The sequence below is a fragment of the Chelonia mydas genome, chromosome 1, assembly GCF_015237465.2.
Source record: "Chelonia mydas isolate rCheMyd1 chromosome 1, rCheMyd1.pri.v2, whole genome shotgun sequence".
Classification (NCBI taxonomy): domain Eukaryota; kingdom Metazoa; phylum Chordata; order Testudines; family Cheloniidae; genus Chelonia; species Chelonia mydas.
The window spans coordinates 130,377,204-130,393,368 of NC_057849.1; the positions used below are offsets into that span (position 1 = coordinate 130,377,204).

At 42.1% G+C, this 16,165-nt stretch overlaps 1 protein-coding gene across 2 annotated transcripts in view; it reads left to right on the forward strand.

Moving 5' to 3' along the window:
* Positions 1–16,165, forward strand: part of CLCN4 (chloride voltage-gated channel 4) — a 54,666-nt gene that overhangs the window by 32,974 nt on the left and 5,527 nt on the right. For both annotated transcript variants that reach the window (XM_007060194.4, XM_037900010.2), the window contains exons 6-11: positions 1,727–1,933; positions 2,027–2,107; positions 3,260–3,805; positions 5,631–5,817; positions 8,156–8,554; positions 15,579–15,795. In XM_007060194.4, coding sequence (XP_007060256.1) covers positions 1,727–1,933; positions 2,027–2,107; positions 3,260–3,805; positions 5,631–5,817; positions 8,156–8,554; positions 15,579–15,795 — 1,637 coding nt within the window. The remainder of the gene's footprint in view (positions 1–1,726; positions 1,934–2,026; positions 2,108–3,259; positions 3,806–5,630; positions 5,818–8,155; positions 8,555–15,578; positions 15,796–16,165) is intronic.

A 16,165-nucleotide genomic window follows, 5' to 3' on the forward strand; every position in this document is an offset into this window, starting at 1 on the left:
TTTGAAAATTTGGCCCTAAATCCATATTTGGGTTCTTAAATGAGTGACCTTGAAATCAAGAAGAGCTACAGGTTACTTAATACTTTAATAAAACATATCAGACACTAAAAAAAGGGGGGGGGGCTAAATAACAGCTGGGTATTATTAAGAGCCTCCATATGGATTGTGGAGTCTAAATTTAAGCTTCAGTCTTTGAAAGTCTGATCCTTGTCCTTCAAATTTAATTCAATGTACAGATCTGTTTGCTCCTTTCCTCACCCCTAGGAGAGCAACCCAAGAAATCTAAAACTGATTAACCAAAAATCTGGAACTGGTTGGAAAAAATAATTGCAAAACCCTCCTGAAATATTGACATTGTTTCCGTTGCTCAGGTGTCAATATGAAGCTATTTTTTTCAATTTTTGTTATAACTTTTTAATTTTTTAAATAAAACTATTATCAAACATTTTCACTTACAGAAAACCTGGATTTTAATAAATGAAAATGTCTACTGGTTTTGATAACATTTTGGATAAAAATTCTGATAATGAAGTCAGACGTCAAAAAAGGCCACTTTTTGATGAAAAACTTTGAATTTGCAAAATTTTGAGACGTTTAAAAATCAACAAACACCAAAGCCAAAAACCTTATTTCAAGACTGATTTGAGTGTACTTTTAGAAAACTTGCTTAGAGATTGATTTATTGCTTTATATCTTTGGGGAAGAATACAAAGGAAAAAAGGAAGCGGGGGAGTATCAATCCGTGTAAAGTGGAGCTTGGCATGGTGTGTACTTAAACTGACACAGCTTAGTTGGTTCTCACTTTTAAAATCATGATGGTCTCAACTCATGCTATAATCTTGTAAAGGATTTTCTATTATTATTTTACATGTATATTGCTTTAATGCCTATAAGCTAACCAGGTCATGCGTTCTAGCAATGTAGGCACTGTACAAACATATAGTATATCATAGTTCCTTCCCTCTCAAAGGGCTACAAGACACATTAAAACGGCTGTTGCTTGCACAAGCTTAGTCAATTCCTTTTACAGTGCGGTCACTAAAGGAACTCAGATGCCAAGCCAGCCCCATGTCTAGTCCCCCTGGACTGGATTGCTGGAACAGGATGTAGAAAAATAAAAATCACTGCTAAGAATGGTGACGAGTAATGGGTATATGCTAGACTTACCTTCAGTTTAGACGTGTTTTAGAGGCAAATTCCAAATCAGATTTCTGCCTGTTGACTTTGTCTGTTTAAATATGGCAAGATTTGATCCATATTTAAAAAAATTGAAGAGAAACTTGATAAAACCAAGACCTCTACAAGGTTCAGTTTCATGGCACTGTAATATTTTTCTGTGATGGGATTTTTGGAAATAACAAAAAAAAATAATGTTTATGGAATCTGCCCCATACTATAATTATTTTGGTTTTTTGGTCACACTCATTTGCATCTCATTTAAGCCCTGATCCTGCAAGCCAATCCACATGGGCAGCGTCCCGTTGACTTCACAGAGGCGGCGTCCACCCACATTAACTAGCTTGTAAAATTGTTGCCATGTCTACCCACTACTCATGTTAACCACTAATACGATATCACTGTAGAAGAGTTGTCTGAATCTTTTGCTCAGTGCATCAGTGGCTTCTTTCAAGCAATGATTTGTCTACTATAGTTGTTAAGTCATTTTTGCAAAATTGAAGTTGCAGAAGTTTATTTAGTTCTTCAACCTATTCTTCCTGCCTTCCAGATAAAAACCATCCTGAGTGGTTTCATTATTAGGGGCTACCTGGGGAAGTGGACACTCTTAATCAAAACAGTCACCTTGGTTCTCGTGGTGTCTTCAGGCCTCAGCCTCGGCAAAGAAGGTCCTTTAGTGCATGTGGCTTGTTGCTGTGGTAACTTCTTCAGCAGCCTCTTCTCAAAGTACAGCAAGAATGAAGGAAAGAGGAGAGAGGTGAGCTTGGACTCAGATTGACTATATTTAAGGGGAACGAAATGCAAACAACTCAAAGGGCTCATGCCTTGTATGCAAATCTTTGTGTTGCAGGTGCTTTCAGCTGCAGCTGCTGCAGGAGTCTCTGTTGCTTTTGGTGCTCCAATTGGTGGTGTACTTTTTAGCCTGGAAGAGGTAAGAGCTACCAGTGAATCAGCTATGTTTCATTTTCATGATATATGTTTGCAGAATTCATTTGCATCAGCAACAATACTTTCCCTTGATTCCTTCCTTAAGAATCCTTTTTATTTTCCCAGTATTGTTATGCCATATATAAGCATATATAATCTGTAATTGTTACCAATGAGAAGTTACCCTGTAGATTAGCATAATGTTGGCAGAAGAGGAGTAATAGTCTCCTGGAGATAACCAAAGGCATGGTTGTGCTGTGTGTGTGTTCAGCATTTGACTCCATACAGAAAAGGTGTATGCCTTGAGCATTCTAACAAAAGATTACAGAAACTTGCTACAGCATGTCTAGAGATCATAACTCCAGTGTGTCTGTTTAAAACATCACGGTTCAACAGCTTCCTTTATGACTCATCTGATGTTCATTTTCCATTGTTCGCTATTTCCTCCTCAAGTCTGAAAATGCCTTTCCTTACAGATGTGTGACCATGTTCTGGTCGCAGACACACCCATGTATGTAAAGTCACAATAACCAACAGAGGGAACGCAGTAGGGCAGGGGTGGGCAAACTTTTTGGCCTGAGGGCCACAGCAAAGTTCCGAAACTGTAGGAAGGGCCAGGTAGGGAAGGTTGTGCCTCCCCAAACAGCCTGGCCCTCACCCCCTATCCGCCCCCTCCCACTTCCTGCCCCCTGACTGCCCCCCTCAGAACCCCTATCCAAGCCCCCCCCCCGGTTCCCTGTCCCCTGACTCCCCCCCGAACCTCCACCCATCCAACTGCCCCCTGCTCCTTGTCCCCTGACAGCCCCCCCGAGACCTCCTGCCCCTTATCCAACCCCCCACTCCCCGCCCCCTTACTATGCCACTCCGAGCAGCAAGACTGGCAGCTGCGCCGCATGACCGGAGCCAGCCACACTGCAGTGCTGCCCGGCAGGAGCTCGCAGCATGGCAAGCTGAGGCTGCAGGGGAAGGGGGACAACAGGGGCGGGACTGGGAGCTCAAGGGCTGGGCAGGGTGGTCCCGCAGGCCAGATGTGGCCCGTGGGCTGTACTTTGCCCACCTCTGCAGTAGGGCCTGTGGTGCAACAAAAAAGAGAGTAACTAAATCAAACACCTTACCTCCCACTCAGTTAAGCATTCACTGTTTCTGTTTGTTTTAGGTTAGTTATTATTTTCCCCTGAAAACCCTCTGGAGGTCATTTTTTGCTGCTCTTGTGGCTGCCTTTACTCTGAGGTCCATCAATCCGTTTGGAAACAGCCGACTGGTTCTTTTTTATGTGGAGTACCACACCCCCTGGTATATGGCTGAACTTTTCCCATTCATTCTGCTTGGGGTCTTTGGAGGTCTGTGGGGGACGCTCTTTATCCGTTGCAACATTGCATGGTGCCGGAGGCGCAAAACAACCAGGCTTGGGAAGTATCCGGTCCTAGAGGTCATTGTGGTAACTGCTATCACTGCCATCATCGCCTATCCTAATCCATACACCCGGAGAAGCACCAGTGAGCTGATCTCTGAGCTTTTCAATGACTGTGGCGCTCTGGAGTCCTCACAACTCTGTGACTATATTAATGACCCAAACATGACCAGGCCCGTAGATGACATCCCTGACAGACCTGCTGGCTTTGGAGTCTACACTGCAATGTGGCAGCTGGCCCTGGCTCTGATTTTTAAAATTATTATCACAATATTTACTTTTGGCATGAAGGTAAGTTGGAGGGTGTGTAAAGTTCATTGCTGCAATCCATATTGTGTGTTGAAGCTAGACTTTTGCATGACAAGACCTGGTTAATATTAGAGCTTAGAGTGTCGTGTTCAGGTTACATACGTCTGGCATAATACCAGGGATGTGTGTGAGAACATGCAAATTCTGAAGCACAAGGCAATAGAAAATTAAGGCTTAATTAGGATTCTGCTTTGATGGCAACAGATTCATCTAAAGATTCAGAAATTAGCAAGAGTTCCACAGACACTCCTGGTGTCAGGGTGAATTGTAAGATGCTATCACAGAACCATCTCATGGTCTTTCATTCAGCGTTTGTATTTCGTTGTAATGTACAGAGTAACTCAATTTAGCTGTAGCATGCTATCTGTTTTTGTATGTCTCACTTCCCCTGTTTCTCATCAACTTGCATTGGATACAAAGAAGACCGTATTGGATTGAGCCCCCTTGTTGTATCTGCTAGGTTTCTTTGATTTTTCTTGGTTAAAAAAAAGATACAGTATTGTTGAGCATTTACATTCACTATTGCCAGTAAGTCAATAAAGCATGATTCCCACTTCAACTGAAATTCAGCTCCCTTGGAAATATGGAGTATTTTATATTGCTGTATATTCTTGTCTTAATACAGTGCAGTGTAGCCAAGTTGCACTGATTGTGGGAACCATACGTTTGAATTTACTGACTATTTATTACATTTAAAAGCTCACGAGATTATGCAAATGTGCAACATTTGAAAGAAAAGCTCAGCTGTAATATTCCATCCGTGCAGGTTTTATTGGTTTGTTTTATTTTTTCCCCTCATTGTGTTTGTCAAGTTTTGCTTTTTAGAAAGAAAGGGGAAATAGAGTTCAATACATCAGATCAAATGGCTAAAAAAAAAAAATTGCTGTCTGAAGGTGAACCTACATCAAGCAAGGGTTATTTTGGTTTAACACCCCTCTGCCCCAAAGAAATAGGGGTTTTGTGGTCCAGATTCCATTTTATCCAAGCCCAAACTACACAAAGTGGGCAGAGGCAAGTTGTAGCTATATGGTTGTTGGTGGGGTCCATTTGTAAACATACATTTGTCTGTACAAACTAGTAGCTTGCATTCACATAAATAAATTCATGGTTTTATTCCAAAAAGCGAAACTATTGAATAAACCCAACAGTTTGATTATTTTGCTAACCTAACCAACTGCTATTTTCTCAATGTCTAATTTAGGACCTGTCCATAGCAGAATGAATCAAGTTCTGCTGAGCCACCGACTTTATTATGGTATTAGTGCCATATGCTAAGCTACAACCGTTAAAGTCTATCTTGCAAAATAAGCTTGAACTGAAGATCCAGCTTTGGAGCGGAGCCCGGAGCTGGAGCGCGGAGTAGCTCCAGGGCAGTGGAGCTGCAGGTTTTTCCTGGAGCTGGAGCGGAGCCGGAGCACAGCTCCAAAGCCCTGCTTATGACACACACAAAAGCTACGCCTTCAGAAGAGGAGAAATTAAAACTATGCAATGTGCAAATTTTGAATTTAAAAAAGAAGATTGCTCATACCAATATTGAGAAATAAAGTTGGTGTGAATTCAGGAACTAGGATTAGGTAAAATAGATAAGCATGTATTTAAATTATATATTACTTTTTACATTCCTGTATAATTCCAGGATTTGCAGAGGACCATCTCAGACCAAGGAGAAGATCCACTGAGACTTCCAGAGAGTTATGGGGTCTGGCACTGGCTCCGATAAGGGATGTTGGTACTCTGGTACCATATTTCTTACATGCATAGCGGAGACCTTTTGGTCAAAACTGTCACTTGTCTGTTTTCATTTAAGATCCCTTCAGGCCTCTTTATTCCCAGCATGGCTGTGGGAGCCATGGCTGGTAGAATGGTTGGAATTGGAGTAGAGCAGCTGGCCTACCATCATCATGACTGGATCATCTTCAGGAACTGGTGTAGACCAGGAGCAGACTGTGTCACCCCAGGGCTTTATGCTATGGTGGGAGCTGCAGCATGTCTCGGTACAGTAAGCGGCGGTCTTTATTCTTTGTGCGTGTGTGTGCTACAAGATGTTTTCCAGACGTACTGTGGGGTTTTTTAAATTGTTAAGAGAATTTCAGGCTCGTGGAAGCAGGCGAGATTGCCGCTCTGACAATCCTGGAAACAAATTGTTCCACCAGGCACAGCACAGGCAGTAACACTGAACTCTTCCTTACATTGCTCCACCGTAAACTTGGTCTAGAGGAGAGGGGGTAGCTAGTTGTCCCTCCCCAGTTACACTTGGTCCTCTCTGTCGAATCTGCCAAAAAGGATGTCAATTGCAAACCATAGGGGGGTGGGTGGGGAGAGAGTTATAAAAAGAACATGAGGTTTTTTTTTTATAAAGAGCAGGAAAATGGTATCCCTCCCAAGAGGCTTGCTCATTTGTGATGGCTGTGATTTCCACCCTAATTGAACTGGAATTACCCACTGATTTAAAATATTCTACTATTAAGCCAAGGAAAACAATCTTTGGTCACTACCAATTTTATCCAGATTGAAATCATTGATCTGGACGTGAAAGGTCTGTATCCCATTACCAGTCACACAGGCTATATTCAGTCTTTCATCCCTGAGTATAGGTCAAAGCCTGGTTCCTTTGAATTCAACGTGAATTTTGCTATTGACTTCAATTGGACTGCCATTCAGTCCTAAATGCTAATTGTTAAAGCAAGGCCATTGATATAAATTAAATCTCATACATCAAATGCTAAGTTGTACATGGAAATAAAATGTGAAAACATCAACTCCAAGCATGTTATTTCTTCTTTCATTTTTTATTTGACCTGTATCTTACATAATTTCCAGTGCTGCTTGGTATTTGGACTATGCAGTAATGGACGTATCTTACAAAATTAGGCCTTGTCTACAACGAAACCTTCTCATGTAGCTGTATCTTGTACAAGCAAAAGAGTGCTTTTGCCGATATAGCTTATACCAGCGCTCCGAACGAAATAAGCTATTCTGGCAAAAGGACTCCTGTGTCAGTATAACTGCGTCTAGCACTCAGGCTTTTGCTGGCATGGATATGTCAGTTAGGGTATGATTTTTCACATCCCTATGTTCATAGTTATGCCCACAAATTTTAAGTGTAGACCAGGCCTTAGTGTAATTGACTAGGCTTCCAATGAAAGCTGCATCCAGAGGAGCACTGGCAGATAAGTAGGATGATTTGTGAGACCAGTCATGGTAGGAACCTAATGTCAGAAATAGTAAACCAGCCTCAGTTGTCCTTTTTTATGGTTTTCTTTAGCATTCCAAAACAGAATTTATCAGTGCAGACATTTTTCCTTTATATTAAAGAAAAGTTCTTTACTGTGCATCCATTAGCAGGCAATCCTATTCTGTTTTTACAGCCACAATTAGCTATGTAATAATTGTAACTGCATAGCATTACCCATGCCATTACATAAAAACAAATTTTTAATAACCTATTTTCTTATTTCTCTAATCTAAACAATGGCACTGTATTTGGAGATCTAAGAATATCAAATTATCACAATTATTTTTCCGACATATTACCTGGAGAAACACATACAATCGTTATACTGTGATTATATGATTCTTTATATCCTGTAATGTAAACTGCAGCAGTAAACTGATTATAAAATGGCACAAAGAAACTACAGTGGAGAATGTTGATGCTAGAACTGATTTATATACAGAAGGCATCACAACCAAGCTACAAGAACACATTTCATGGAAGCTGCTTACATCATGACAAGCAATTTACAGAGGTTGATCAAGGAGCGGGCTACATTTAATACAGTTCCCTTAATGCTTCTTTTTCTTTAAGAGTGTAATCCTTAATCAAGTATGTTTTCAAATTAAACCTTCAATATGATCAATTTTATATAAATGAAGAAGTCAATAATGAAATTAAACATGTCTGCAGTAGTTATGCCTACACTTTAGCACTGATTTTCCCAGAAATACGGGCCTAGTCATTTAGATTGACCCCAATCCAGTTTTGGTATGTCATGTATCAAATATAGTTCAGATGTGTGTGTGCTTTACTGTTGTGCCAGATTATTTAATTAAGGTAATCTCCAAGCATGCAGGTACCAGAGTCCATAATTATCTGCTTTTCACATGCTAATAAACTTGGGTTGAGCATGTCACTGTAACCTTTTCTGTTCAAAATTACAGCAGATGAAATGGAAACCTGTACTTTCAGTGAACGACAGACAGTGAGGGGTTTGAATAATTTCATGCCTTGATGCATATAAGATACTAGAAAGCCCAAAGAGTTGCTACATTTATAGATTTTTGTTGTTTTTTTTTTTTAGGGGGGAACCTGAATGATCTTTTTCTTGGCAGGTGGAGTTACCAGAATGACTGTCTCCCTGGTGGTTATTATGTTTGAGTTAACCGGAGGCTTGGAGTATATTGTACCTCTAATGGCTGCAGCTGTGACCAGCAAGTGGGTAGCAGATGCCTTTGGGAAAGAAGGGATCTACGAGGCACACATCCACTTGAATGGTTACCCATTTCTGGATGCTAAGGACGAGTTCACACACCGAACACTAGCAACAGATGTCATGAGGCCTAGGCGTGGTGAGCCTCCACTCTCTGTTCTGACACAGGATAGTATGACAGTGGAAGATGTGGAGACATTAATCAAAGAGACCGATTACAATGGTTTTCCGGTGGTGGTTTCCAAAGACTCGGAGCGTCTCATTGGTTTTGCACAGAGACGGGAACTGATTCTTGCAATAAGTGAGTAAAGAGTACAATATAGATTTTAATGAGAACGTAAAGGGTATTAGAGTGATACTGTGAAGCATGTACGAATAGGTAAACAAGAACAAAACTGAATGTTTACTCCAAAGGATGTGGAAGGCTGTTTCTATCCTTTCTGAGAACCAAGCAACCTCCCCACTACAACATACCTTCGGCCAACCTCTGGGGTTTAATTCCTCACTCAGTTATGCTGAGGTAAATCTGAAGTAACTCTGTTAAAGCCGTTGGAGTTAAACCAGTTTCAAATTGGTGAAAGTCATATCAGACCATGGTCAGTAGCATTTCTAGTCTCCAACCAAATCTCTTGTCACTCTCAGCAGTAAAAGTCCAGAGATATCTGTGAACTCCAGCCACTACATAACAACGTGCAAAGTGCTGGTGCCACACTGTGTTAGTTTCTGTTATCGCATCATAGTTGTTCTAATTTGTAAGCATTTAAATCTTGCAGACCTTGGTGACCTGAAAGATCAGTGGTATGATTTTTCAGATGATTGGAGGAGGGGAAGCTCCTGAGTTCTTTGGAAAATAAAATTTATAAATAGAAAATAACAGTTATTTTGGTGACAGCCTCTCCTGCTTACAGGGACTTTTTCACGAAGCAAAAATTGCTCTGTAAACCATGTACTCTTTACATTTTAAGCTGCTCTACTTAAAAGGATACTACCTAAAGCCTAGATTTACAAAGGGAAGTAAGTGTTGCAATGCTGAACTTTGTAATACCTAATTTCTCAGAGCCTTGCCTCTCAATTTATCCTTTTGTGGATCTATCCCTAAGTAAAATTAGACCTAAAATTAAATTACTTGTTCCCATCAGGTGTCAGTCTATAATTTAATTTCCCATCTCCCCTCCTCCAAAACTGATAGTTGGCGTCATATTATATATGTTAAGCAGAAGGGATGGAAAAACTCTTTGTGCCTACTTTGGAATCCACTTCATCATTGTAGGTTTAACGGAGTGCCATAGACTCAAAAGTTATCGGATTCATGGTCTGCATAGGGAGGGGGTGTTGAGGAGCAGATGAGAGAATAATTCTAGAGCCCGGTTTTCTAGCTATAATACATATTGCAGCCTTCCCTTAAGTTACAAGTATGTTTGTTTTTAACTGCATGACTGAGAGGTGGGTGGTTTAAATGGTTTGTGAATAGGATTGCCAACTTTCTAATCACACAAAGCTGAACACCCCTGCCCCACTCCTTCCCCAAGGCCCTGCCCCTTCTCTGAAGGCCTGCCACCACTTGCTCCGTTCCCCCTCCCTCCGTCGCTCGCTCTCTGCCCCACTCACTTTCACCAGGCTGGGGCAGGGAGTTGAGGTGTGGGAGATGAGTGAGGACTATGGCTGGGGGTGTGGGCTCTGGGGTGGGGCTGGGGATGAGGGGTTTAGGGTGCGGGAGGGGGCTCTGGGCTGGGGCAGTAGGCTGGAGTGCAGGGCGAGGGATGGACTCTGGGATGGGTGTACAGGCTCCAGGCGGGGCCAGAAATAAGAGGTTTGGGAGGGGGCTCCCAGCTGGGGCCAAGGGGTTCGGAGTGCTGGAGAGGGTTCAGACTCTGGCTGGCAGTGCAGGCTCTAGGATGGAGCTGGGGATGAAGGGTTTGGGTGCAGGATGGGGTTCTGGGCTGGGGCACGGTGTTGGGGTGTGTGTGCAGGCTCCAGGAGGGAGTTTGGGTGTAGGAGGGGACTCTGGGCTGGGGCGGGGGTTGGGGTATGGGAGATGCGGGGTCCTGGTAGCACTTTCAATGGCTCCCAGGAAGTGGCTGCCAGGTCCCTGCAGCCTGTAGGTGCATGGGTGGCCAGGGTGGCTCTGCGCTGCCTCGTGCCTGCAGGCACCACCCCCGCAGCTCCCATTGGTCACAGCTCCTGGCCAATGGGAGCTGTGAAGTTGGCACTGGCAGTGGGGGCATTGCGCAGAGCCTCCCTAGCCACCCATGCATCTAGTTGTCGCAAGGATTTAGCAGCCACTTCTGGGAGCTGCGCAGAGCTAGGACAGGCAGGGAGCCTGCCTTAGCTCCGGGCCCCCGCTGTGCCGCCAACCAGAGCCGCCAGGGTCTCTTTTCGAATGGGTGTTCCTGTTGAAAACCAGATGCCTGGGAACCCTATTTGTGAACTCAGACTAGTTTTGCAATGATCAAAAATAGGCAAGTGCACACACCTCAAACTATAAGGTACCTGGCTCATCTAACTGTAAAAGACGATCAAGCAGTTCAAGGGAATCTGCTTTTTTGTATAGCATCAACTCAATAGCCCCACCACCACCCCTTCTCTTCCCTACCCCTTAAAAAATCAGGAGGAAGGAATCCTCAAAGTAATAACTTCAATATGAGACAATGGTTAAGTCATTTACAGGATAATTAAGCCAATAACTGTGACAGTGTCCCTTTAAATCTTCGTTTTACCTCCAGCCTGTCACTTCCTCCGGCAGATACAAAAGATACACCATATGGTAGGGTCAGAAGGGCAAAATACACCAGTGTTAGAGAGTTGACAAAAGATATAAAGGCCAAGAGTTGGTACTTTTTATAAAATGTACGAAGTTTGCAGTTTATATAATTTTCTTTCTATCTATTTTTAAGGTGCCGTCCGTCCCCAACTCCCTAAATTCCCTTGTGAGAACTTGAAAATACAAATTAGATACACTGGGCCAGACCCTTGTCTGTCTTGTACCTTATGTTGTCATGCAGTGAGTGTACAGCAAGTTACAATGCTGGATTTCAGGCCTGTTGCACTAATGTGACCCCAACATCAGTGACCAGCAACCTGCAAAAAGGAAAGGATCAGGCCCGTTAATTTAAAGGTAGAGACATCAGACACCATCTGAAATGGGTATAAAAAGCTGAGAATTATACTTTTTGATGATGCTGCTAAACAGCAACAAGGCTGATTTGTTCACAGGGAGGCACATGGATGTGTGGTCCTGTCTCTAAGCTTTTCATTACTAGTGCAGAGTTAATTAAGAATTAAAGCTGGTCCACATTTTTCAACTGAAATATTTTCCTCTCATAAAATGGTTTCTGTGAAATCCAAATTTTCCACAGGAAAAAATGTGTGGTTTCCGGGGAGCTCTAATTAAAATCTCTTCTCGTAGGCCTGGGGCGAGTCAAGAATTAAAAATCAGCCAGGACTCGTTGGCTATATAGGACTCTGCTTCCCCCCATTTCTGCTGAGAGTGGGCTGCAATGGGGAGTAACGGCAACTGTTTGGAAACCATATGACTGATTCTGATCTCATATTACACCAGTTTTGCAATAAACTGTCTCTCTTGTTAATTTTCATGGTACATGGTGATTCTATATGATTTAATGTGTGTCTTTTATAAATCAAAATCCTGATTTAAATTTTATAGCTCAATAGGATTCTATTCTATTCTATTCATGCCCTGCACCATGGTATAGGAGAGCCTTCAAGAGGGCATGAAGTGCTATAACAAGCATCATGTGTGTCTTTTCTCCTTCTTTATCTCTTCCTCCCCACAGGGAAAAAATTGCATGTTTTCTGGCATTTTTTATTAATTTTATTTTATTTTTCCATATTTTTTTATGTATATACGCATATACACTGTGCCATGTCTGCCTATTAGTGAAGGCAAGGCTGAAGAATTGCGCCTTGCACTTGGAAGGGAAGGTGATGAGGTTTGCGGTGGTTCACGTTCTGGAGCTACAGACAGATTGGGGTTTTTTGTTGTTTTTTTTTATAAGTAAGCTGGGCCCATGAGCGCATTGAGGGTAAGACTAGAGATCGTGAACATAAATCAGTATTCAATGGGAATGTAGTGTATTGAGCAGAGGACTGGTTGGATGAGTTCATGGTGGCCCATGATACTGAAGAGATGTGTTGCCGTGTTCTGTACTGAGGACTTATGGTTGTATGCCAGGAATATTGCATTGCTGAAATCCATCTGGAAGTAACAAAAGTAGATATTACTGAGGCCAGGTCTTCAGCCAGCAGGATTGGATGGAGTCTTCTAGCCAGCTGTAGAAGACAATTGTGAACACTACTATGTGACAGCTTAATGTCAGTAAGGAATCCAAGAGCACCCCTAAACTCCAAGAGCTTAACCCTTGTGGGTGTGTTTTGTCAACCACAGGAGACTTCACTGTGGCTGTAAACTCCTCTGCCAACCAACATAACCTCCACCTTCTTCAGATTTAACTTCAACCAGATGTTCTTTGTCCATGAACTGATCTCAGCCAAGTCCTGAGCTAACTTAATGACAGTACAAAGGATAGATAGAGCTGTATGTCATCAGCATACTGTTGATATTTGAGCGTGTGATGTCTTACTAGTTCTGCTAGGCTGCATGTGAATAAGGATGGCAAGAGAACTGAGCCTCCAAGTGAGGATACTGGTGGCAGAGGGTGTTGGTGCTTATCACTGCACTTGGAGAGTGTTCCTGCAGAAAGGACTAAAGCCATGTTAGTGCAGTCCCCTGGACTTCCCTCAGGCAATATCTCATTATCCACGTCAGTGGCCGCCTCCTAATACACGTTTAAATACGACTGACCTTGTCCACACCTAGGGCAACAGTTGTGTTTCGCATCATGTTAGTTAAAACAGTTAACTTATTTTATCGTGGGACGCATTTCTCCAGTGTAGCTATACCCTGAAGAAATAATGCTTCTCTTCTGGTAGCAAAAGATGAAGGAGAGGCAAATTAGTCTGTCTAGCTAAGGAGACAAATGCACACTTTTAATATAAAAATGGTATAATCAGATTGATTTTGCATTACCTAAGGCTAGCCGTGACTAGCTAACAAGTTTTTAAACCATTCTTGTGGACCAGGGCAAACAATGTTGAACACCATATTAGTTCAAACAAGATAACTAACAGGCTGGCTATCTCAGTGCACTTTTCCACGACAGCGAAATCCTCAGTATGGGATTTAAGTGCCACCTAGGTTAGACAAGCTGGGATTTGAAGCTCATGTGCGTAACTTGGATCTGAGAGGCCATGTCCATATCTGGAGGGACTAATTCACCTTTAAATCTGACAGGAGTCATCTTCTGTGGATTACTCTGGTTCAGTGGAGTCAGCAAATATAGTCACCCTTCCTTTAGGGCTACTTTGCTCCTTGGACTAAGTTTTGTACACTCACTGACTGAAATATATCTGTGCAATTACTATATTTTATCATCTCTCGAACTTGCCAACCCATTTATACCTTATGTATAAATTTCACCCTATTTATGGTACTACTGAATTTAGATCAATGTTAATGTACTGTTTGCAAAAGTACTGTCTCTAGAGACACAAATTTTACATCCAGGAGTAAAATAATAGCATGGGCTTACCAGTGTTGTCCAGTGTCATTGTCATTTTGGGGTGAGTAGTACTTTTGGAAAAATAGTAACCAAAATGTCATTGCCTGTTGCTTCCTGTGTAGATAAAGGAGGGGAAATAAAGAACCATGAATAAATCAGCTAGTTATGTGAGGAACATTTCTTGACCTGGGTCAGACTAAATGAACCACCTTCAGCTAGATGATGTAAACCCATAGCATAATATATCAAAGACCTGTGCACGCACATTCACTTTTGAAAGTCAGATGTATAAATCAAGACAAGAAAAGACAAGATTAGCATAATTCCTGTAAATTGCAGGAGGATATGTATTATATGGGGTGAGATGGTTGAAAGTCACATGGCACAGTAATATTAGGTGTGAACTGGAGCGTTCTGATTTCAGTGATACTACAACAAAATGATCTTTAAGAGAAAAGTAATGTGGCGGGAATGTGTTGGAAATCATTACTGTATGCACATTACAAGTCACAGAGCAGGTTTCTGCGATTTGATTGATGGAAATGAGCTCCAAGAATATATATATTTGCACTGACTGTCTCCAATTTCCTGTGCCTCTCAAGAACAGAAGCAACCTGAATCAATCAAAAAGGAAAATGGCTAGAATTAGCTATGATTTCTTTAAAAAAAACCAAAAAACAAAACGAAACAAAAAAAAATCCCCACAAAAACCCAAGATGTGTTTGTACTAGGGAGAAGGGAGGTGTCTATCATCATTCTTGAGATTTCACCTCATCTGTTGTTAGCACCGTACACTGCAGAGTACAAACGAACAGCCAGTGAAGAGAAAAGTGCAAAGGAAACCAGCCATTTCCACTTTAACAATAACTGTAAAGCAAATGGCTAGGGGTACACGTTAAGTGACAGGCTTGTAATAATAGTCATAAAAGCCAGGAGTAAACTTCTCTTCACAGCTTGATCAAGGTGCCAGTGAGAGGTTTTGATTTGGAACATGGGCAAATATGCACAGTTGATAAAACTGAGGTGATCAAATTCATTTAGCTCAGCACTTTTCCCCTGCTATTGCTCCTTTTCCTTAAAGACAGAACCACACCTCCTTCCAACATGAAGCCTAGGTAAACAAGCTTTATATGAGGAAGTATCCAGAGGCTCAGGAGACAATCTGCCCCCCTAACCTCTGGGCAGGGCATGTGGTGGCTCAGCAATCCTGAAATAATGGCTATGTCTCCTACACACACCCTGAATGGGAGTTTGTCACTGGATCAGTGCACAGACCGAGTAACCCAGCCCATAGACTGCCCCTCTGTGGTGGTGTAGAAGTCACAATGTCCAAATCCAGGTGCACAGGTACTGCAGAAGTTCCACATTTCCATTATCTTGGAGGTCTTCCATACCTCGACGCCCTGGGTGAATTTCATACAGAGACTGCATTATGCTACCTGCTAAAACCAATAGTGTAAAACATTTGAATTTAAGGAGAATGACGACAATGAACATCCCAATACAAGAAATAGCATGTTCGTAAAGATATGTTAAGCAAAATAAAAGGGACGGGGACTGTCTTTATATTTGATTTGGGATAGGATTCTTTGAATGACTGTGGTGGCCCTGTGAAATGCGAATGATTTGCTCTGTAATCCCATGTTCTGATATCTTGACATATTAAAAGCAAATGTAACCATTCATTTCCAAGTAGGGATGTACATGAGTTTGGTCTGCCATTTGCCTGATCTCCTTGTCCTCCAGAGAACGCAAGACAGCGTCAGGATGGGGTGGTGAGCAATTCTATCATGTATTTCACTGAAGATCCACCAGAGCTCCCAGCCAACAGCCCTCACCCACTGAAGCTACGGCGCATTCTCAATTTGAGCCCTTTCACAGTAACTGACCACACACCAATGGAGACGGTGGTAGACATCTTTCGGAAACTTGGACTCAGACAATGTCTTGTCACACGCAGTGGGTAGGTATATATAGATGAACCAACGCGATTACGTACTTAAAGGGAAGGAAAGTGCCACACCAGCTTTGCTGTGGCTGTAATAAATATAGCACTTTTGCTATTCAAACGAATTTATAAACAGTAGCTAACTCTCAACAGCCTATGAAGTCAGCTGGGTAAGTATTATTATTTTCTCTAAAACTAAGATAGACAGGTCAAGTGGCTGCCCAAGGCAACAGAAAAAATCAGTGGCAGAGCTTGAATTAGAAGCAAAGATGTATTGGCTGCCATTGAGTTCATGCTCAGACCATGTTCCCTTCTCTGTAGTGTATTGTAATTTAGGTGCCATATCTAGGATAGGGGACAATAAAATACAGATACTATCAGGCTG